Below are 22612 nucleotides of genomic sequence, written 5' to 3' on the forward strand. Positions count from 1 at the left end.
TTCCATGTTATGTATATGTTTGCCTTGCATATCGCAATTGCCTTTTTATTGTTTACATTTACAGTTTTACCACTCACACGCGTTCATACACATGTATCTGTGTACATTCTATCATTCTATCATCTATCAGCTATCATTATAACTCCTTGCTACATGCTCATTTGTCCCCATCTACCCCATCTGTGTCAACCCAGTTTGTCTTCCCCCACCTTTTTAGAATGTAAGCTCTCACGAGCAGGGCCATCTACCCTCTTGTGCTTCTCCTTACTATAGTGTCATTTACTTCTTACTCACCACTAGGGCACCTAACACTTGGTTGCTTATGCTCTGTTGCTTATCTGGGTGATATGGTCACTAATGTAGCAATATATATTATCCATGTCCTGTATTGTATTGTTCTGTAAGTCACTTGTATACAATTTGTTTTTGTACTTTGTAAGGCGCTGCGGAACACTTGTGGCGCCATATAAATAAATGCTAATAATAATAATAATAATTCATACAAGTTCCTCTATTGAATAATAAATTCCGTTCTTCAGACCACATCTGACTGGATTATTGGAAGATAGAGTATTGGTTATGCTGTCTGCTCCAAATTTGTCAGACACATAGTAAGGGGCAGAACACAGCTGTTTGGTCTTCTGTGCATGCAGGGCGTCATCTTGTTACTATGTTACAGCACCAAAGTGGGACATGGACATGTTCCACTTAGCTCTAGTGACCCTGCGAGTATTCTGCATTGCATCCTGCAAATACCACTACACTGCTGCACTGCTACCCTCATACATGACCGGCTGGTTCTCTGTTTCGTTCAAGCTCTGCTCCATCCAGATCCACGGAGTTTATAACTGTTAGTACACCCTCTACTACTCTTTAATAAACCTCACACCTGGTTAAGTACTTAAACTGTCCTCTGTATCTGGATCTGGATCTGTATCTGGATCAACATAAATAGTACACACATATCAACAAAAAACACACACACTGGACTGGCCTCTGAGTACCTTTGTTTATGTGAAGGAAAAGCCATGGTCTCATGGAGCTGTGAGGGGGATTTGTGACTTTAGTATAGCCCGACCAACCTCCATAGAAAATTATAGTTGAGAGACAGTGGCCCTGATTCAGAGGTGCTCACAAAAAGTGAGTGCTCACTCTGAATCAGGGCGGGCACTTGTTTTTATAGTTGTGGCCTCTTGTCCACTCGCATAGCTGTGGGTTACCACCCACAGCTTATGCAAGCGGCCAGGTGATGGTCGCGATAATCCAGACCATCGCGACCATTGGGCTTGCAATGAGACCCTTGCAGTAGGGTCTCGTTGCCGCAAGCCCCAGTGGACTTCCTGCTCTAATAGAGCAGGAAGTCCACCTACTGACATGTGATGTCAGTAGGGTCGATCTCACAAACAGCAGGCGTTCCTGCAGGAACACCTCCGTTTGCCCAGCCACCCCCCCACCCCACCTTCCAAACGGGGTGAGCTGTCGATCAACATCGACAGCGCCCCTTTTGGATGCGAGCGCCGGAGTGAGTGCTTTTTGCGCTCGCTCTGGAGCTCGCACACGCGCAGTGCACACGCCGTGCATGTGCACTACCTAACAATCGACCCGCATGTGAGCGCATAGCGCTTGTGAGAGGGTCTGAATCAGGCCCAGTGTTCCAGGAATAGATTATTTGTGGTCACCACCATTGCTTTTTATGGTAAATGTTAACAACGCACTTGTCTCTACTCTTTTATTACTAGATGTTTGTGGCTTGCTGTTAGTACAAAACAGGCTAGGTGGAGCTGCATGTGGCATATACCAGAGGTTCCCAAACGCAGTTCTCAGGGCTCCCCAACAGTTCAGGTTTTATATCTTTCCATGGTTGAGCACAGGTGGCTTAATTAGTACCTCAGTCAATTTGATTTAACCACCTGTGTTCAACCATGGATATCTCTAAAATCTGAACTGTTAGGAAGCCTTGAGGAATGCATTTGGGAACCTCTGGCATATACTATAACAATAGAAACTTAAATGTGGTTTGGAGTGGACAGTAGGGTAAAAAAATTGATACACTGTGCAATATTGAAATGGTAATGGTAGACAATATACAACATATCATTTTATCACATTGTACTGTAATTAATATTCACGTTTTGATTTATTAAACAAGATTTACATGGATCAACACATATTGTGAAACTAAATTAAAATGACATAATTCTATCTGAAAAAAAAAACATAATATTGTACTGTAGTTTCGTTTTTAAAATAAATATTTAATTAGCTTACCATAATCCTTAAAGAACAGTTCAATAGCTTCTATCTCTCCTCTGTCACTAAACACATCGCCGTGGTCAACCAGCGCTTCGTTTACAGCATCGTAGCCAATCAGAACGAGAGAGCGTTTATTCCCCATGTAGAAGGTATAGACAGGTCCATACTTCTTACTCAGCTGTGGAGACAAATTGTAATTTATTAATATTCTCTTATATAGCTCCAGCATATTCCTGTTGCTCTTTACAACAGACAGTAATAAAATGAGACAAAGGGCTAAGAGGACCCTGCTCGAAAGCTTACAATCTCTAAATGCAATATATTACGTATATAACATTAATGCTGTTATACTGAGCAATTCCTTAGACACCATTTTAGATGCTATCATTTAGGATACATTATCATTTTCAACTATATTTATAAGGCAGATTCCTCAGTGCCAGTCAGCAATACACAGAACATGTTAGCATAGAATCAAACCCGTTACAGCTTACAAATACATACAGCAGCAAGCAGCACTGTAACAGGTCATCAGTGACATCATGTTGTTGCGTCGAGGGGGCAGAGTCTCCAGCACTTAGAAGTACAGCACTGCCCAGAGCATCCTGGGGATGTTCTGAGCGGCTGTACAGGCTTAAGAGTGCCTGCCAGGAGTGTGCTCTAGACACCCTGAGAGCCAGATGCAGGGGTTGTGGGGCAGCGACAGTACTGCCCTAAGTTCCTCCATCCTGTGCAATGACACAGCTCACTCATCCCGAGTTACAGCCCTGGGAACAAGAGCAGGCAATTGCTTCTGTAAATACTCAAAACAAGATGAGATAATAGCAGTTACATCAGAGGAGACAAAGCAGAATGTAAGAAAGCCAATTCATGAGGACAGGAGATGGGAGGAAGACAAGGCCCTGCTGATGACAGCTAACATACTAGTGGGTCTAAGATAACATAGATGATGGGGGTGTAAGGAATCTAATTGATAGGGCACATGGAGTGTGACGAGCAGGGTGGCAGGATGTGACAGGGCAGGCATACACTTCACACCATGCTCTATTTTAATAAATACAATTCTGTAATTTTTTTCTATATAAATTGTCATTTAATTTTATGTACTTGCATATAGAGGAAATATGTTTTAGCATGATAAGAGAGAGAAAACTGCAGTAATATCTGTTATATAACAGCAAAGAAGCTGTAAATGTCCCAGCTTACCTCCAGCAAAGATTGTGGAAATTCTGTGTTGCTGACCTGCATGAGATTCCCCAGCAGGGGCAGAGGTGTGGGCCCTGGGGGCAGGTTCTTCTGCTTTATATTCTTCCACCATTTAATGAAGTAAATCAGGAGAGTGACACCAGCAGCAAGGAGAAGGGTCCCTGCTATATTCATCGCCATTATGAACACAGCACAATTACAGACTCTGTTCCTCTGTGTTTATTTGTGATAAAAAGTTCTGGCACTGAACATCATTCCAAATAGCACGTGATCATAATGAAAGGGCTGAGTTTACTTGAGGTTACGTACTTCCTACTATAGTAACAAATTGTCCATGGATAGATTGCAGGATGCTCTTCAGTGTTTGACATTACACAGTTGCATTTTGTGAACAGGGAGTGTCATTAGGAACTGTATACTCACAAGAGAAAACAGCAACAGTGAGAACTAAAGTGGGACGATTAATGAGTGTACCACACGAACAATAAATAGAAGGTGGAATTTAATATATCCATCAAGAAATATATACAGTATATTCTTCAAGCCTGCATTTCACCTGGTTTTAATCAGCCACAGAACGCATATAATTCATGAGTGTACCAGTTACAAGGGATAGGATGGTAAGTCTATATAAAGTATTTGCATAGGTGATATTGAATATTTGCATATTTTGTCTTATGTTTGCTCATTATCACTTTTTTTTTTGCATAACTTCCTATATCTGGATTAGAAATTGGGTGCTCTAAACTTAAGCTTGGATAATTTATCAAAGATAAACATGCACAGTATTCCTTTACAATAAAACACAATTTCTCAGAAATGCACTGTTAAACATCGTTCCAAAACATCTACATAGTATATAATTCAAACAATTAACAGGGCATATTTACTAAGAAATGGATTTCTAAAACCCTTGTTTTTCTCATATTTTGTCTGCCATATTTAAAAGGGCAATAATAGTAAATGCAAAATCAGGATTGTTTTGCATTAAATATTATTGCCCTATTAAATCTGGCAGGCAAAATCTGCAAAAAAAATTAGTATTTTGTAAATACGCTGCTTGGTAATTATGCCATGTCTCTTAAATATAATAACCATGCACCATGCATTAGTCTTATAAGCTATTTTTCTGAAAAAATAGGTTCATTAACTATGGGTGGAGTTACCAGGGGTGGAGCTATAGAAAAACAATGATGTATGTATTATATATACTTAAATATATATTATATATACATATTTATATAGTATTTAGAAAAGAAGGCACTCAAAAGAGTTATAATGAAACTTATCTTATGGAAAATACATTTTGACCCAGGACAGTTAATGAGACATTAGGAACTGAAGGTTCGATTCAGACCCGCTCGCTAGATGCGTTCGCACGCAGCCAGCGTAATCAAATCCGACAAGGCAGGCAATCGCACGGCAAGGCATTAGCATGCCCACTATGTCTTGACGTGCAATCGCTCTGTGTATGCAGACGCCCACCAGCTTGTCTTAAGACACCCACTAATGCACATCATCTCCAGAAAGTGTATGCAACCATCGGTAACATCAATTACCATCAGATGCATATGCAGCACTTGTAGTTGACCATACCATGCCGCAAGCACTGCGAGCACTTCAGTGTAAAATTCAGCCAAGTGACGTGTACTATGATTCTGCACACCTCCGAAATGGCGTTAAGACTCTCGGGCACGCCTGCGATCACACTCCCCCGTTTTCATCGACCGACCCCTGTCACCACCCACAAACGGCTTGTCCTGTCAGTCATTCAGCCGGGCTGTCTATGCACAGCCAGCGAATGCTTCCCATTCACACGGACTGGTTTGCACACGTGCACTGCGATGCATGCGCACATTGCAAACATCATCAGTCTGCGTGCGAATGTTTCCTAGCGAACGGGTCTGAATTGGGCCCTGAGTTCCTGCTTGTTCCTGCTTAAAAATAGCACTGCTTATTAGAGATGAGCAGGTTCAGATTTCAGAGATCGGAACCCACCTGAACTTCATAGATCCGAGTCGGCTCGGGTTTTCCCACCTTACTCGGATCTCAAAATGAGGTAAAATGTCATCAACCCGCTGTCAGATTCACGACTGCAGAAAATATGGAGGGCTGTCACATGACAGGAGAGCAAGGCCAAGAACCACATGTTGTAGCTGCAGCCAGCAGTGCAAGGCCGTCAACTTCCTCATCCTCTATGAAGGCCCATGCCCCAGGGTTTAAGTCACGCCATCGATATGGTAAAGCTACTTGTACTGAAGTTAAGAAAAAAAATGAAAGAAAATTTGCCTTTAGATAAAATAAAAATTGGCAATATGCCTTTCACTGTGCAAAGTGGCAAGGAAAGGATAAGGCCTTGACCTTTCTTTAGGAAGACTGCTGATTCTGATAGCCCTTCGGAAAAAACAACTGTGTGCCCTGAGAAATCGAAATCACAAATCCCCGAGTAGAGTGCGAGTGTGTCCGCGGTTGCCAAGTGTGAGCCAGACCTAAATACTAGTGTACTGGAGGATCCTCCAAGTTCCAACATTTGTGTGCCCTCTGTAAATGTGGGGAAGGGCAGTCAACATCTTGCAGACGTAGTCAGTGAGGATGCTTCTGTGGAATTGCACATGGAGGAGGAGGATATTTTGGTAGTTGAAGGTGCTAAGGATGATGAGGATGTTGATGATGAAGATGTTGGTGATGAGGATGTTGATGCCGAGGATGTAGTTTGTGTAAGTAAGGCAACAGCAGTTGCCCATAAATTGAAAAAGCCAAAGCCCATTGTTGTCATGCCTGGCAAAAGACAAAAAAATCCACTTCTCACATGTGGAATTATTTTCACCCCAATCCAGACAACAGTTGTCAAGCCATATGTAACCATAGCAAAGCAAGAGTTTGTATCGTTTTGGATATAATAAGAAAAGACCACAGAAACAACGCAGGAGAAGTGTCATGTGGTAATATTATATATCATAAGTAATAAGCATGCTTAATTACTAACATTGGATTCTATTAATCATACTGGATTGAACTGAGACTACTAATCACTACTAATTGGATGATACTAACTATTAACAATAATCAAAACATTGCGATTAATGTGGCTAAGAGGTGTATATCTAATATGTTGAATGTATTGGTTTTAATAAGTTGAATATTTATTATGTGGTAAATGTATATATGTGCAAGTTTATTATATGGCCTTTTTGAATGTAAACAACAGAAAGGAGTATTAATCTAACAATAAAAATATATACATTTTCTAATAACTTTGAAAAGTTCAATAAATTATTTATATTTGAGCAGCGCCTCTTATTATTATTACTGTATTGTATTGTGCTGAAAGTAACTGGTCAACTTATTTGTTTATGTACTGTGTAAGGCACTGCGGAACACTTGTGGCACCATATAAATAAATGATAATAATAATAGTAATAATAATAATAATAATAATAGTAATAATAATAATAATAATAATAATAATAATAATAAATACCATGTAACCCTTGTTGGCTACCAGCAAATCTGAGCAGGTACTAGGTGGGGAAGGTGTTGGTTGCTTAATTAGCTCCAATTGCTTATGGCATTAATATGTATATAGGGCCTCATTCATCTTGGATCGCAAGTCTGCATTTGCACGCACCCGGTCAATGTGTTCATTTTGCGCCTGCGTGAACTAGCAGTTGTGATCGTGAAAGTGAATGCAGTGGATACACAGAGCCACTGATAAATGATTGACAGGACATGCCATTTGGGGGTGGAGATGGTGGGTGGAAGAAGGAACCAAGGTGTGCCTGTGCGTTTGAATGCCGTTACAATGGTGTGCATAATTAAGCCCCTGCAACGGCATACACAGCCAGAGGTCTACATGGTTACAGGAAGCTTTGCAGTTTGTGAGTCATGTCAAGCTCAACCACAACTGCGCGTATGGGTCCGATGTTACTCAATGTTACCCATGTTTTCTCTGACTTGCGGATGTATGTAATGGGAAGTGGGCAGCTTTATAAACTAGTGGGTGTCTTGGTATAATGCTGTGATCGGAGTGCAATCGCAATAATTTGCATAATTTCACAAAAAGTGGGTGGGTGCGATCGCACACTTGTGATCCATGCTGAATGATGCCCATTTTACACCCATAGAGTCTGATGAGAGAATCCATACACTTCAAATGGGAAGCCACACCACCCACATTTTTTCTGTTCACAGCTGTAACATCATCATTAACATCAGCATTTGCACCTAACCCATGTTTGATGCAAGAGCCCTTTTAGAGACAATACATCTCTTCTCCATACACACATAGTATGGAAGTATAGCTACACTCCCATGACACTCTCACTTGATGGAACATTTATCTGTGATCACATGGTTATCACCAAGAAATGCCTATTTCAAACAAAAGATCAGGATAACGTATGTTGAGTGACATGGAAATATGCAAAAATGAGCTATTACCATATTCTGTAGCACTTTTAAAGAGTCGGATACATATTCATAAACAGAGACCCTAGCAACCAGGGCCGAGCACAGTAGCTGCACCCACTAAAAAAAATCCCCAGTTTCAATTTGTTCTAAACAGTCCAGAAGTATGGCCATTACATCAAATGAGACAACAACAGAGTCATGTCAGGACTAGTGCAAACTGTAGGATTGAGTATAGAGGCCTCAAATCAATTTGAAATAGTTTTACCTGGCACAAAGCTGGTTTGATCATGATGGACAATTCCCACAATAACTTTGTTAAGTTTACTGCCAGTATTTTAGCCAAGATTTTCCCCTTTTTAATGCTGATCACTATTGAGGCTTTTGCTATGTATCTGAGGAGCTCACCTAACTCATATAACTGGTTAAAAATATCTAGAAGCTTGTATACTTAGAATCCCTAGTACTACTTGTATAATTCCATTGGAATCCAATCCGTTCACTGGGGCTTCATATTAGGGAAGGAAGAAATGGTAGTACATATCTCTTCTAGAGTGGTAGAATAATTCATAAGTTCTTTAGCTGCAGTAGACCGTATGGTAATTAAGCTCAACCTCCAAGTAATGTGCACAGAAGAGTAAACCCAGCCAAGAAGGTCTTGAAACAACCCAGCTATAGCTGATGTCAGGGAGTCATACCCTGGTCCCATCCAAGTTTGCAAGCACCAAAGCCACTCTTTGATAAAGCTTCAGTATAGAAGCAAAACTAGTCAGAGGCTCAGGACACCTCCTACATCATTTACTGTTTGACATCTCCATTATTCATCTGGCATTGGCACTTTCAGCCCACCCAGCAGTTGCACGTCTTTCATCTTCCAAACCTGGATTAAGCAGCTATCAAGCTTGCTACAGCTGGTCTAGTAACCTCTTCAGTAAGCTCCTAATACATAGAGAGCCCAGACCTTTTGCATCACATCGCAACAGATAGCTTCTTTTATGACACACGTCCTTACCTCAAGAGTTTGTATTTAACACCGGATTAAGGTTGAATCATACAACTGGAGCTATAAGGGGGGCATGCATTTGTTTGTTTTCTGTCTGATCTATAGTAAGTGTTTTATCTTGTGTTGTGTGTTGTTTGTGGTGGGATACCGTTAACTGCTAGTTACCTTGCTGTGGTAAAAAAGTTTCATCCTTAGTGGATAAATGTGAGGCAGAAGAAGGTTTCCAAGTATTGGTGAGAGTTTGGTAAGTGTCAGAGCCCACAAGTGCTGTGGCATGTCTCTGGAGATCCCTGGACAGTATGGCTTAGGGAAAAATGCCTTTGTTGGAATATTTAATAGTTGACACTTGATTTTCTAGGGTGAAACTTTTATTAATTTTCTCAATTTACAGGCAGATTAAAGAAAACACACAGACAATGCCACTTTTCTACAGTATAAAGACAATTAACAGACATTGCAAAATAGGAGATACATTAGGTAAACAAAGAAAATAAATCATAGCATACACTTACTGTGATAGATGAGTTAATTAATAACTAGTATTAGTCATTTAAAACTACACTTTTGCTGCTTAGGGTTTTCTCACACCTGCGCTCAGTCCAATCTTTTTGTTTTTTGCATTGTCATATTCCAACAGTGATATCACTAATTTTCATGCAGTAACCAAACAGTAATTATACCTTGTTTAATTTTTTCAGAAGACATTTGTATTTCAGGAAATACCTCTATTCTTCTTGTTCCTACCATGTCAAATAAAAATTACTAAAATGAACACAATTTTTTAAAACTAAACGATGTATTATGTGTGATACTGTATAAAAGTACCCTCCTGTCCTTATATAGAAACATGTTTTCTTTTCTGTAGCGTGGGGTAATATTATCTGGTGATCACAAGTGCTAAGGGACCACATCATTTGAAAGAGGGGGCATCTTCCCTATAGGTTGGGTATGGCATCCCCACAGTCAGAATCCTAACCCAATTAGTGTCCTAACCTTAACCCTCTCCTTAAGCCACCTTAAGCCACCTTTCCCGCAGCCTAACCCTCCCCCTGCAGCATAATCCTAACCCTCCCCCCGCAGCCTAACCCTAACCCACCCCACCACAGCCTAACCCTCCCCCTAGAGCCTAACTCTAACCCTCCACATAACTGTAATACTTACAGGTGGGGGACACAAGCAGTCGTGATTCTGGTGCAGGGATTCTGACTGCTGTCGGGATTCTGGTGCTGGTATTCTGAGCGCTGGCATCTGACTGCCGGGAGGGTAACTGTATCTCTTCCCCATCACTGGATTTTTCTGCAGTGTAGGGATCATTACATGTGTATACTATATTGAACATACCACCATGCTGTAGATACTACAGTCATCATCATCATCTTGTAGTTCTATTTATTTTTAATTAATAATTCTAAAAATAGTTGAGCTCCCACATGTGTGATCTCACCAAAGCCCACTCAGGCACACCACATCCACACACACACTATAGTGAGCTTTAACCGGACACATTTTTCCACCTAAACATCTCGTGTCATTTTGTGTTTTCTTCTATAAAAAAAATTAGCTAATCTTTATTTTTATACACACAAAAAGGTATGTACACATTGTCTGCATGTCTTACATTCCTATTTGTTATTAGTCAGATTGTAATGTGATGAGTACAGTACTTCCTTAGCGAGGGACAACAAACATCTTATAAGTACGAGGTCGAGAACCATTGGTCTTGGGTTCTGGTGTGATGTCCAAGTCATTCTTGTCCACTATAGGCTTCAAAATAAACTTTTGCAGTATAGTGGTGAGAAAAAGGAAGATCTCCATCCGAGCCAGACTCTCCCCCATACACATGCGTTTTCCTGGGGAGATGAAAGAGAGAAAAATATCCCATACTGTACATTAGAAAAAATTGCATTATGCTGACAATTTACAAAACATTGCATTTAGATAATATAATCAAAAGAAGAAATTTCTGTAAACCAGGGATGGGGAACCTCCAGCCCAGGGGCCGTATAAGGCCAGCAAAATCATTTGGTCTGGCCCTCAGAGCTTTTTTCTGCTAGCCTCATCTTGCTAGCAGGGTGCCTAAAATGGCACCCTGCAGCCAGAATCTATGCAACAGTGCCGTCTGGAGAGTCCTTAGGATGCTTCAGAGGGTCACACCACTGCCCTTACACCACCCTGGAGCATCCTCAGGATGCTCCTGTCATTGCTGTAATCACCAGTGATTGTGGCCCCGCCCCATGTGACATCACACGAAGGGGTGTGTGGTCTACACCGGTCCCGCAAATAATGTCATATATATCAAAATGGCCCTCGGCAGAAAATAGGTTCCCCACCCCTGCTGTAAACAGATTGACAGTAACCTTGAGGTGAAAAGCAAGCATCACCAGTCATGGCTAAAAAATTTACCAGTGGGACAAATGACATGGATACGGAGAATTTGTACAGTTATAGATGTTTTTATAAAACAAACAAATGATTTAAAACAGAAATTTATGGAGAAGGAATATGTAGAGAAAGAACTAGACCCATGTATAGAAGCGATGATTAAAATAAATAGAGACGAACTGCTAACAAATAAGGTTGAGATAAAGGAGGAGGACTTTCCTTTGTCATTTATTACCAGCTTCAATAAGCAGAATAAACAGGTGGTAAATTTCATAAGAAGACACAAGATCTTGTTTTTAAGTCAAGCTCCTAATATATAGAATAAACTGGTGTTACGGTTTTAGCATGGTTGTGTAAGACCTCTAGAGCCAATGAGAGGATGTTCCACCAATAACAGCAACCCGTTTATCCCTTAGTGATTTATACTCACACATCTACTTAGGTGGTTGCCTGGATTTAAGCCTCCAGCAGTAGAGGCTTACACAACAGACGAGAAACCGCAGGACTGCTGACTACAAGCAAGGCAGGACTGAGGAGTGGCAGTCCTTCCACTAATGGAACTAGCTAAAGTGAGGCTGCAGGCAGATGATTACTAGTATAGATGTAAAGGACAAGGTACACAAGCAGCGACAGATGGTGATGATCTCAGATACGTTTTGGGAATGTGGTGCAGCTAGGTCACCAGGCAAGGAGCGGCTAGACAATGAATACAAGCTGTGGGGCAGGTGTGACCTGGACTGTGATACTGCAGGATTTACAGACAAAGACTAGACAGGCAAGATAACCAATGTTGCAGGGCCGCATTACAGTCAATGACAGGACAGACAAGAAATACACTATAACGTGACTAGGCCAGTGGCTGAAGTAACAGACTAGGTTCAAGATATGGCCATATGGGCCAAGGTGCAACAAGAACAACACGATGCGGCCTTGGGGGCCAAGGTGCAACAGGAACAACACAGTGCGGCCTTCTGGGCCGAGGTACGACAATAACAACACAGTGTGGCCTTGGGGGCCGAGGTATGACAATAACAACACAGTGCGGCCTTGAGGGCCGAAGTGTGACAGGAACAACATACAGCCTTGAGGCCCGAGGTGGGGCCTTGAGGGCCAAGGTACTAAAAGGCCCTGACTGAGCAGACAGGTGAACACAGGTGCGACTGGAACACAGGTTGGAGGGATGGTGCTTGTGTCATGGACACATCCGGGTCCGCGTCTCCCTATAACCCTGTGAGTTTAATTATGCCCTCAGACTCAATGTCAAATGACCACTAAAGGATGAATGAAATTTGATTTTACTTCTACCCACAATCCTATCAATGTGTTCCACACTTAGTGCCGAAACTGGGAGTCAAACAGGATATTCCCATTTTACATGATGTTCCGTTTAGCGCATATTGCCAAGAAAACAGTAATGTATGTAGAATTTTCTATGCAATATGCCCATAATAAATGGTATTATTGCAAATGGTTTTAAACAGTTACTTTGTGATTGGTAGTACAGTATGTCCTGTCATTAACCAATGACAGAGAAGATTAAGGTATATTAAGGCTTTTAGCCCACCACCAAAATACACCACGAGAAAGACTGTACAAGTTAAAACATGTTGGTGGATAATGGGAGAGAGCAGACAGATCCAGAAACATCTTGTTGGAGGGATTTACTACATGGATGTGACTACATGTGTTTTACCCGGGATGAGCTTGTTGTCTTATGCATTTGCTGGTGTACTATTTTACACCTCTAAATCTGATACGTGGCTTGTCTCCCAGAAATAGTGTATTTTTTATGTCATTAATAATACTGTTCTTCACTATATTTGTTTTTTCTCTCCCTATGTGCCTTTGGATCTTGTCAATTGAATGTTTTTTTGGGAGTGTAAGAAGATCTGAAAAGTACCAGTTCCTAAGTTTGGGTGACTTTATTGAGTTATATGTATTTATTTTTATCATATGTTTCTTTGTGTGTCAGTAATTTAACATTACAAGCCACAAAATTGCTCAGGAATGACACTTCCATTACATCACATACAAACATTTACAAAAGTAACAAATTGGACCTAATTTTTTTTTTTCAAGCATGTTTACTCAGGAAAATTTGTACTCTGGAAATGAAGATATACTTCACAACCCACAGATGGGTATTGGATATTGGCCCATACTTGGGATTGGCAAAGACCCAGAACAGAGGCATGAAGTCTAACATGCCGGTGGTATTCACCAGTGACCCCAGCAAGGAGGTATGGCTGCACCCGATATGCAGGTCGTGGCCCTCTGCCCAGGTTCCCATGCACAGGTGCTGGTGTGCTCGGGAGAGCTGCTGAAAGTATGTACTGAGACGTAGTTGACAAGTTGGGTCAGAACCAACAGGACAGCAAAGTAACAGGGAGCAAGCTGAATCGGGTCACGCAGAAGCTGAAGTCGAACCAGGAATCACCAAACACAATACCAAGGGATCAGACAGAAACATCTCAACAGGGTATAGCTGAGGTCAGTAACAGGTAGAGAGTTTCATGAGATCAAGGTATGCTGGAACAAGGTATGAGCCTATACTCTGGCACTGGAGTGCTCTCATAAACTTCCTTATATAGGTCATGGGTTCAATTATGGTGCCAATCAATTCCCCCAATCACAGTGCCTGGCCCATTAAATCTAAAACAGAGAGGTGTGCGCCATATGGGAGCCACAACCATTTGCATGCAGTAGCCGCTGGTGGAGAAGAGGAAGAGATGTTGAAAGTGGGCATTAGGGACCTCCTGTCCGCTGTCCCCTGCCGACTGGGAACCCAGCACCACCAGACCAAGTAAGTGACTGCTGTTTCAGCTGCACTGTGACATTACTCCCTCTCTAGGAGTGGGCATCGACCACCCCACAAATTTATTGCCCGGGAACTTCTGGTTAAACTTTTGTAGGAGTTGAGTTGCATGAATATCCGAGGCCTTGACACAACAATGTTCCACCTGACCATATCCTTTCCAATCCACCAAGAATTTAACTGTACCTTAGGACATTCTGGAGTCTAGAATCTGTTTTATTTCATACTCCACTGGAATCCCAGAGGGATGGTTGCAATGTATGAAATATCTATTGAGCAACAAGATTGGAGACGAGGGATATGAAAAACTGCCACCAAATGAATTACCTGAAGGATCTAGAAGGGACCAATGAATCTGGGAATGAACTTCATGATGGGAAATTTTAATTGCAAGTGCTTAGTGGAAAACCAAACTTTGTCTCCAGTGTTCAGTACAGGACTCTTCCTTCTCTTCTTGTCTGCCACCAGTTTATATCTAGAATAGACTTGCACAGAGTATCTTTTACCTCCCTGCAGATCTTGAGGAACCAACTCACTGTACTATGGATGGCTGGAAGTGATACCGACTGAAAGGCTGGCAACTCTGGTATCACAGGATGCAGTCCATATTGAATGAAGAAAGGCGAGTACCCCGATGCCTCATGATACAAATTATTGTGAGCAAATTCGGCCAATGGCAACAGTGAAATCCAGTCATCTTGACTGGCTGAGACATACATCCGAATAAGCTTCTCCAGATCTTGGTTTACATGCTCCATCTGACCATTACACTGAGGGTGGTAAGCAGATGAGAAACTTCGGTTGATTCCAAAACACTTACATAATGACCTACAGAACTTAGAGGTAAATTGCACCCCACGGTCTAAAACAATATCCTTGGGAAACCTATGTAGCCTGAAGATTTCTTTTATAAACACATTGGCCAATTTAGGGCTGAAGGTAGACCTTTAAATTGAACAAAGTGAATGACCTTGGAGAATCTGTCCACCACTACCCAGATTGTATTAAATCCTTGGCAAGATGGTATATCCGTGACAAAGTACATGGATATATGAGACCAAGGATGATCAGGTACAGAGTGTGGACATAAAAAAACCCAAGGGAAAGTGAGGGGTTGAGCACAGATGGTACAAGCTGCCACAAAGTCCTTGACATCACAACACACAGTCGACCAGCAGTAATTTATGAGGATTAGCTCCAGAGTTTTTCCCACTCCTGAATGACCGATGAAGCATGAAGAATGAGCTCACTAAAGTAACTTAGTCTGGAGTTCGGGTGCTACAAATGTTTTCCCTGGCAGAATCTTGACCTTGCTGGTGAGTGTGACAAAGCATGCAGGGTTCAGAATTGGCTTGTCCTCCCGCACTTCGTCTTCCTCAGTGGAACTAAATGCTCAGGACAGGCATCAGCTTTTAAATTTTTTCTACCTGGATGGTAGGTATTAACCTGATTGAAACGATCAAAGAACAGCAACCATCTGTACTGGTGATAATTCAGTTTTGAAGAAGTTTTGAGATATATGAGGTTCTTGTGATTGGTGTAAACCGTCACCAGGAATTTTGCCCCCTCCAGCAGATTTCTCCACTCTTGCAAAGCCTATTTAATGGCTTGTAATTTGTTATCCCCAACTGCATAGTTTTCTCTGGGGCCGAAAATTTATGGGAAAAGAAGCCAGAAGAATACCATTTACCCTCTTCATCTTTCTGCAACAAGACTGCACCAACTCCAACTGTAGAAGCATCCACCTCTATGAAGAAGAGCAAGTCACAGTTGGGTTGTCTCAGAATGGGAGCTGAAAGGAAACACTGCTTTAACTTGGAAAATGCTTCCTCAGAATACGAAGGCCATACCAAGGTGTCTTGGTCCTTTTTAGTGAGTGCAGTGATAGGAGCTGCGATAGATAAATAGTGAATTGATGATAAAAGTTGCAAAAACCCAGGATGCTTGAATCGCCTTTAGTTAACTGACAATGGTGGAAAGTTTCTCTGGGTCCATCTGGAGACTACAACTCAAAAATATGTATCCCAGGTACTTCAACTCCTTTTGCTCAAAAAAGCATTTTTCTAATTTTCAGTAGAGCTGGTTAGCACTGAGACAGGATATGACTTCACAGAAATGCTTGCAATGACTTGCCAAATCATCGGATAATATCAAAATATTATCATGGTACTATATACTACTGTATACTGGTATAACAGGTCTCGGAATATGTGGTTCATGCACTTTTGGAAAACAGAAGCTGCATTGCTTAATCCAGAAAGCATGACCACATACTCATAGTGTCCATCTTGTGTGTTTTCCATTTGTCCATCAACTGGATCCTAATCTGATTGTAGGCCCCAAAGAGAACTAATTTAATATAAATCTTCGCTCCTTTTTTATCACTGCTTTTTATTCAAAGAGCTCAGAAATTCCCTTTGACAAATTTGAGGTTCACTTCAGTCTAACATAGGAGCATACTTGCGTAACCATGGAAATCCCAGACTGTCGGTTGATGGAAGTATATAGAATGAAATTAATTCTTTATGAAGAGCACCAACTTGCATGGTGATCTCTGCAGTCCTGTAGCAGATGGTAGCCATTGGAAATTTATTCAAAAGGACCCCAATGATGCAGAGAGAACTCTGTAAAGGCACACTAGATTTTCCTAACTCCTGGACTATTTTTGGGGTGATAAAGTTGCCATCGCCACCTGAATCCAAGAGACTCAGAGGGTTTTTTCCAACAGCAGAATCACATTGATCACAAACAGTGATGGAACATTTTCAGTTTAGGTGTGTTGGAATGCACATAATCTGACCATCCCTTGATAACTTAGGCCTTTTCCTTTCCCAGATACTTAGGACTACGAACAAGGAGATGATCTGGATTGCCAAAGTACACGCACAGCTTATTTTTGAACCTCCTCTCACTCTTTGTGACAGGTAGACATGTCTTCCTGATCTGCATGGGTTCTTCAGGTGGTTCTACCAGAGCAGTAAAACAAGGTACAAGCTTGAAGCTGAAGAGCCAAGACTGCTCTGGCTCCCATTTTCTCTCTCTGTGGCAAAGGTCTACCCATATGCACAAGGAGATTAGATTATGCAAGGACATGGGCAACTCTTTGGATGCTAGGACATCTTTAATTTTCTTGGAAAGTCCTGGCATATAGATAGCAACCAGTGCTTCATTGTTACATCCCAGTTTGGAGGCAAGGATTCGGAATTGCACCACATATTGACCTGCAGTCTGGGTGCCTTATTTTAATTGCAGGATAGCTGATGCTGCCAACAATACCCTACTGGGCTTATCAAAGAACCTTCTGAAGGCTTCTAAAAATGTAGTGCTGTCATTGACCAAAGGATCATTCCTTTCCCACAGTGGAGAAGCCCAGGCTAGGGCTTGTCCTGACAGCAAGAAAATGACATAGGCTACCCTTGGTTCTCTCTGATGAAAAATTTGCAGCCTGGATTTTGAATTGGATTGAGCACAGGTTCAGGAATCCCCAGTAGCTTTTGGGATCTCCACTGTACTTGGTGGGATTTGGAAATTATAATGGTGTGGATGCCCCAGAAGATGGAACATGCACGACAGGAAGTGAAGCTGGCTGCGGTAGGAGATAGGAGATTGCCGACTTGTTGCATTAACGTCTGCAAGCACTACATGATTTGAACCTGGTCTTGTTCTTGCTTCTCCACTTGACCAATCAAATTCTCCAACAGGTCATGTGGTAAGGGGTTACCAGCAGCATCCACTTGTGGACAGAGTATACTGTCACAACTCACACATGAGTATTGGATGTTTGTCCATACTCAGGATTGGCAAAGACCCAGAACAGAGGCGTGGAGTCTAACCTGCTGTTGGTATTTACTAGGGACCCCCGCAAGGAGGTATGGACTTGGCTGCACCCGACACTCAGGTCGCAGACCTCTGCCCAGGTTCCCTCATGCAGGTGCTGGCATGCTCGGGAGAGCAGCTGGAAGTACATACTGAGACCTAGTCGACAAGCCAGGTCAAAACCAACTGGACAGCGAAGTACCAGGAAGATGGCAGAATCAGGTCACATGGAAGCCAAAGTCAAACCAGGGATCACTAAATGCAGTACCAAGGGATCAGACAGAAATGGATCACAAGGAATAGCCAAGGTCAGGAAGGCTGAATTGCCAAGGAGAGGAGGAAGAGACACTGTCAGTGGGTATAAGTGACCTCCGGGTTCAGCTGTGCTGTGACAGTGTGCATGCCACACTTGGTCTTTCTGGTTTGGAGAGGGTCTACAGTAGTGTGCAAAAAAGTCATCTTCTGGTGGGAAGAGCAGCATGCATTGTAGTAGAGGGTTTGCCCCACAAAACATCCTTGAGTGTCACCTTGTGGCACTAGAGCTAGAAGTTGCCTGTGCCTGATCGAAGCTTTGTGGAAGTTACAGTAAATAATATAGTACAATACTTCCATGTTTTCTCTGAAAAATATATATTAATTAGTGAAAGGCTACACACCAAAATATGATTGTGTTATTTAAAAAAAAAAAAAATACCATGCACAAGCACACCTTGAATTCTTGTTTGATATTACTCAATTAAACATAGGTTAATAAACAAAAAAAGAAAATCTTTCATTATTCAATTTAATCTGCGCTTGATCCTAAGCATAAAATATTAATATACAGAAATCCAGGGAACTACGATAAGAAGAACCCTAACAAGCCATATTCTTCACCTACACACACACTGATGCATTACCACTGTGCACCTATAAATTAATACATTTTGAATTGAAAGAATCTTTGATTTTTATTGTGAATTTAGTCTAGATCAACCTAAGAAAGCAGGAAGAGTCTGTGTAATTATTATTATTATTATTATTATTATTATTTTTATGAGACTGCTGTCCCAGCAATCTTTACATGATACATACTGTATAGGCGGTATTTACAATTTTCACAGTGCAAGTTGCTGCAGTATCATACAGTGCAATCGCATTACAAAGATTATTTATAATCAATATGCCCCTTAATGAACCAGATGTTTCTTCTCGCCTTTAAAATTGTTTATCTTGTGTTTTTCCTGAATTCTAAATTGTTTTGCACAAGGCCATAATACTCTTCATGTCAGAGTGTGCTTTACTGTTCCTAAATCAGGAGGATATAGGAGATAATTTATTGAGTCAATGTATTTTCTAATATATGTTAAAATGTTTTACAATAATACTGTGTAATAAAAAGAGTGGATATGGGGAATAATAAGAACAGTGTGATAGGATGTGCTTACTCTGTCACTCTACTTCCTTGTCTCCAATGGTTTAACTGATTTTACTTGGCTTTTCCTCTTATTGTTAGTAACCTGTCAACACTGACCACTCCTACTGGTGTTATTCGGCCACCAGATACCAACTGTTCTAGGAGAGTAGACATAGACAATCCTGGACCAGGAATCCTTTACTTCTCATTTTTTTGTGTAGTTACTGGCTGCAGATTATTTTTTGCTGATGACTGATTTTTCCTCATCAATACTTACTTAAGATCAGGACTTGTGGTAGTAGAAAGAGTGGTGTTTATTGCTCAAGGATAAAGAGTTACTAAACATCACTGTGAGATAATGATAACAGTTATTATATACAGATGGTATACAATAATGTATGCACTTTACATGGGGCTCTGCTGACTTTTTTATACAGTTAATATATTTAGGTTTCCACTTTGCAGGAGGTAATCCAACCTCCTGCCCCTTTAACCAGTGCAGGTCAATTAACTAATTTTGCACATTGAAAGAAAATTATTTACCTTTGTTTACACACTGTCAGATTTAGGGGACTTTTCCAATCTGGCTACACTAATCTAGAATGGGAGATTTAATATTTCACCCAATGTACTTCCAGGGGACCTGCTTTGAAGTCTAGCTACTTCCGATATTCCAAATTGTCTTTAGAGCATGGGTTGTGAAATCCAGAGGCAGTAGTGTCCCTGCTAGTGTCATTACAGCCCACAGTGATCCAGATTACAGTTTTGCCTCCTGGGGCTCCTAGTTTGAAATGTGTCTCTTTGATTAATTTGTGTCAAGAAAGCACTATGGCAAAACATTGCGGCTCAAATGGTAAAATGCCACAAAGGGGCACTGAGTCCACTGGACCAACAGGTTAGGATAAAACATTAGTTGTTATGAAATATTTGCTAATATATGGCTTGTGTGTGGGAGGAAATAAAGGGTGACCCAGCCAAACTGAAATATTTGATACCAATTACAAATACTGATCATGGAACATACCTGCAGAAAAAGGGATGAAAGCTTTGTTCTTCTTAAAGCCACCATTCTCATCAAGAAAGTGTCCAGGATCAAAGTGTTCTGCATTCTTGAAGAGTTTTGGGTCCTTCATAATTGAGGTTAGGACTGGAAGCACCATCATGCCCTGATGATATTTATAAACATATTTTCATCAATTTAACAATATGTACTGTAACATAGCTACATTGAACAATAAATTGTCTTGCTATCAGCAGTAACATTTTGAGGACATTATGTCATTAACCTTCTTACCTTGGGAATGTGATATCCCCTTAAGACTGTGTCTTCTCTTGCTTGACGTGCCAGTCCAAAAGGAAAAATATCTGCAACTCTCTGAATCTCATGGATAGCGGCATCGGTATATGGCATTTTACTCCGATCCTCCACCGATGGACATCGATCTTGCCCAACCACACGGTCAATCTCCTCATGAATCTTCTCTGTTATATTAAAACCAATAAAAACATTACAGCAAATAAATGTAACTTACCTTTACATGAATTTATTTTCATAAAATACACAGACAATCCAGGGTGATGTCATGACCGGAACTACCCTACCTGAAGACAGACAACCATCATCAAAAATTAGATCAACTGTAAACTTGATCTTATATTGGGTCATAAGTCAATGAATAAAATGTAACCACCTTTCCTCTCTGCTACTCAAAGGTTGCACTCCCATCTGTTACACTCTGTGGATATATAGGGGCCTATTCATCATCACTTAATTTTCATAAAAGCAGGTGAAAAAGCAAATTTTCACCTGCAATTGTGAAAATTAACTTATCGGGCCATTCATTAAGAAGGTAAAGCAGGAGATATCACAGATATCTCCTACTTACCTTTTGTTTGTGGAATGGCCCGCTGTCCACATACACTAGTATGGGGACAGAATTCATCAAGCTCCGAAAATATAATATTTTTGGAGCTTGACTGCGGTAGCATTCGCCATCTTCAGATGTCAAATACTTCTGCCTGTGGATCGCTACCCGCTCTTCCCTATGGGGAGAAGGTCCGGGTTGCGAGAAGGGACCCTTTTGGATCCCTCCACCCCTGTCTGGCTCCTTCCGCCAGACGTCGGGGCTCTCGTGCGCATGCGTGACCTGTAGGTCGTGTATGCGCACTGCTGTCACTGCTCTGACAGGAGCAGTAAAAATTGCTCCGGTGGCCACGGCGAGTTAAAGTGTTAATTATTGTGGTCCATTCAGACCCTGATAATTAACATCATGAATAGGCCCCATAGACTTAATCTGCAGTACTGTATATATCCCTCCCATTGGTGGTGTCCATAATTTTACTAAGCAGCTGGTATGATTTAGCTGTTCCAAATATCCAGAAATGGGAAATTGAGTCTGTGATTAACAGGGATATGCCAAAATAACAAACATATTTTACTCGGTAACAGACAGTTATAGTTATACAGTACAGTATATAGTATAAGTGTTACTTGGAGAAAACATTTTTTATTTTTTATTTGTAACATGTGTATGAAATTAGTTCTGCTGCAATTCATTTATATGATATAGATAATTAGATAACATTGGTCCACTGCTCCACTTTTGCAATATATTAAAGGACACTAAAACATTTATTAAGCCAAACAGTAACATTAAAATAAAATCTGTATTAAAAACATGGAATGCCATTCCCATATCCTGCAATGTTCAGTATGTTAAGTCAACCAAACTACAGTTATCATTTGGTGAACAAATCACAAACTGGGTTTTCAATATGGGTCTTTGAACTACATGCAAAATAAATATTCTTTGTCAAATACCTATAGATTAGCAGAAATGAGACATGAGCAGAAAAAGCAGCACAGCAACATACATGTTTTCATTACATGGAGTTGTCAGTACAGATTTTAAAAACAAGACTACTGTACTGTATGTATTCTCACCCTATCGAGCAGTTCTATAGATTAATTGCAAGTCTGATCATACATTTTTAGAATTGAAGGGAGTATAGAGCTTACTAATGTATAAACATTTGAATAGAGCAGGAATTAAGTTGGGTACACACCTGAACGACGGTGCGACCCAGTCCTGCAACAAACAATGTAACAGACAGTACATCGTGCCGGCTGTTCACACTGTACTAACCGGTGTATGATGGCTTAATGTACCATTACATGCTGCTTGTAATAACACCTTGTCGATCATTGCATTATCCCATCTGCCATACAGAGCAGCAAGTGGGACGATGTGAACAATGACCATCGTTAACAACTGATCGGCGTACACACAAAATAATACGTACAGAATATTGTTCCGATCCAACTCTAAACGAT

The 22612-nt window shown here is 41.0% G+C and overlaps 2 protein-coding genes across 2 annotated transcripts in view; both read right to left on the reverse strand.

Moving 5' to 3' along the window:
• Positions 1 to 3692, reverse strand: part of LOC148518792 (cytochrome P450 2C55-like) — a 34174-nt gene extending 30482 nt beyond the window's left edge. Inside the window, exons 1-2 of the mRNA XM_088477117.1 lie at positions 3460 to 3692; positions 2269 to 2431 (exon numbers count right to left, since the gene is read on the reverse strand). Of these exons, the coding sequence (XP_088333243.1) occupies positions 2269 to 2431; positions 3460 to 3639 (343 nt within the window). The 5' untranslated portion in view covers positions 3640 to 3692. The remainder of the gene's footprint in view (positions 1 to 2268; positions 2432 to 3459) is intronic.
• Positions 3693 to 9219: 5527 nt separating this feature from the next.
• The window catches only part of LOC148518793 (cytochrome P450 2H2-like), a 28935-nt gene continuing 15542 nt past the window's right edge, over positions 9220 to 22612 (reverse strand). Inside the window, exons 7-9 of the mRNA XM_088477115.1 lie at positions 20573 to 20760; positions 20303 to 20444; positions 9220 to 10719 (exon numbers count right to left, since the gene is read on the reverse strand). Coding sequence (XP_088333241.1) covers positions 10538 to 10719; positions 20303 to 20444; positions 20573 to 20760 — 512 coding nt within the window. The 3' untranslated portion in view covers positions 9220 to 10537. The remainder of the gene's footprint in view (positions 10720 to 20302; positions 20445 to 20572; positions 20761 to 22612) is intronic.

The sequence above is a fragment of the Taudactylus pleione genome, unplaced genomic scaffold, assembly GCF_031769625.1.
Source record: "Taudactylus pleione unplaced genomic scaffold, aTauple2 ptg000199l, whole genome shotgun sequence".
Taxonomy (NCBI): Eukaryota; Metazoa; Chordata; class Amphibia; order Anura; family Myobatrachidae; genus Taudactylus; species Taudactylus pleione.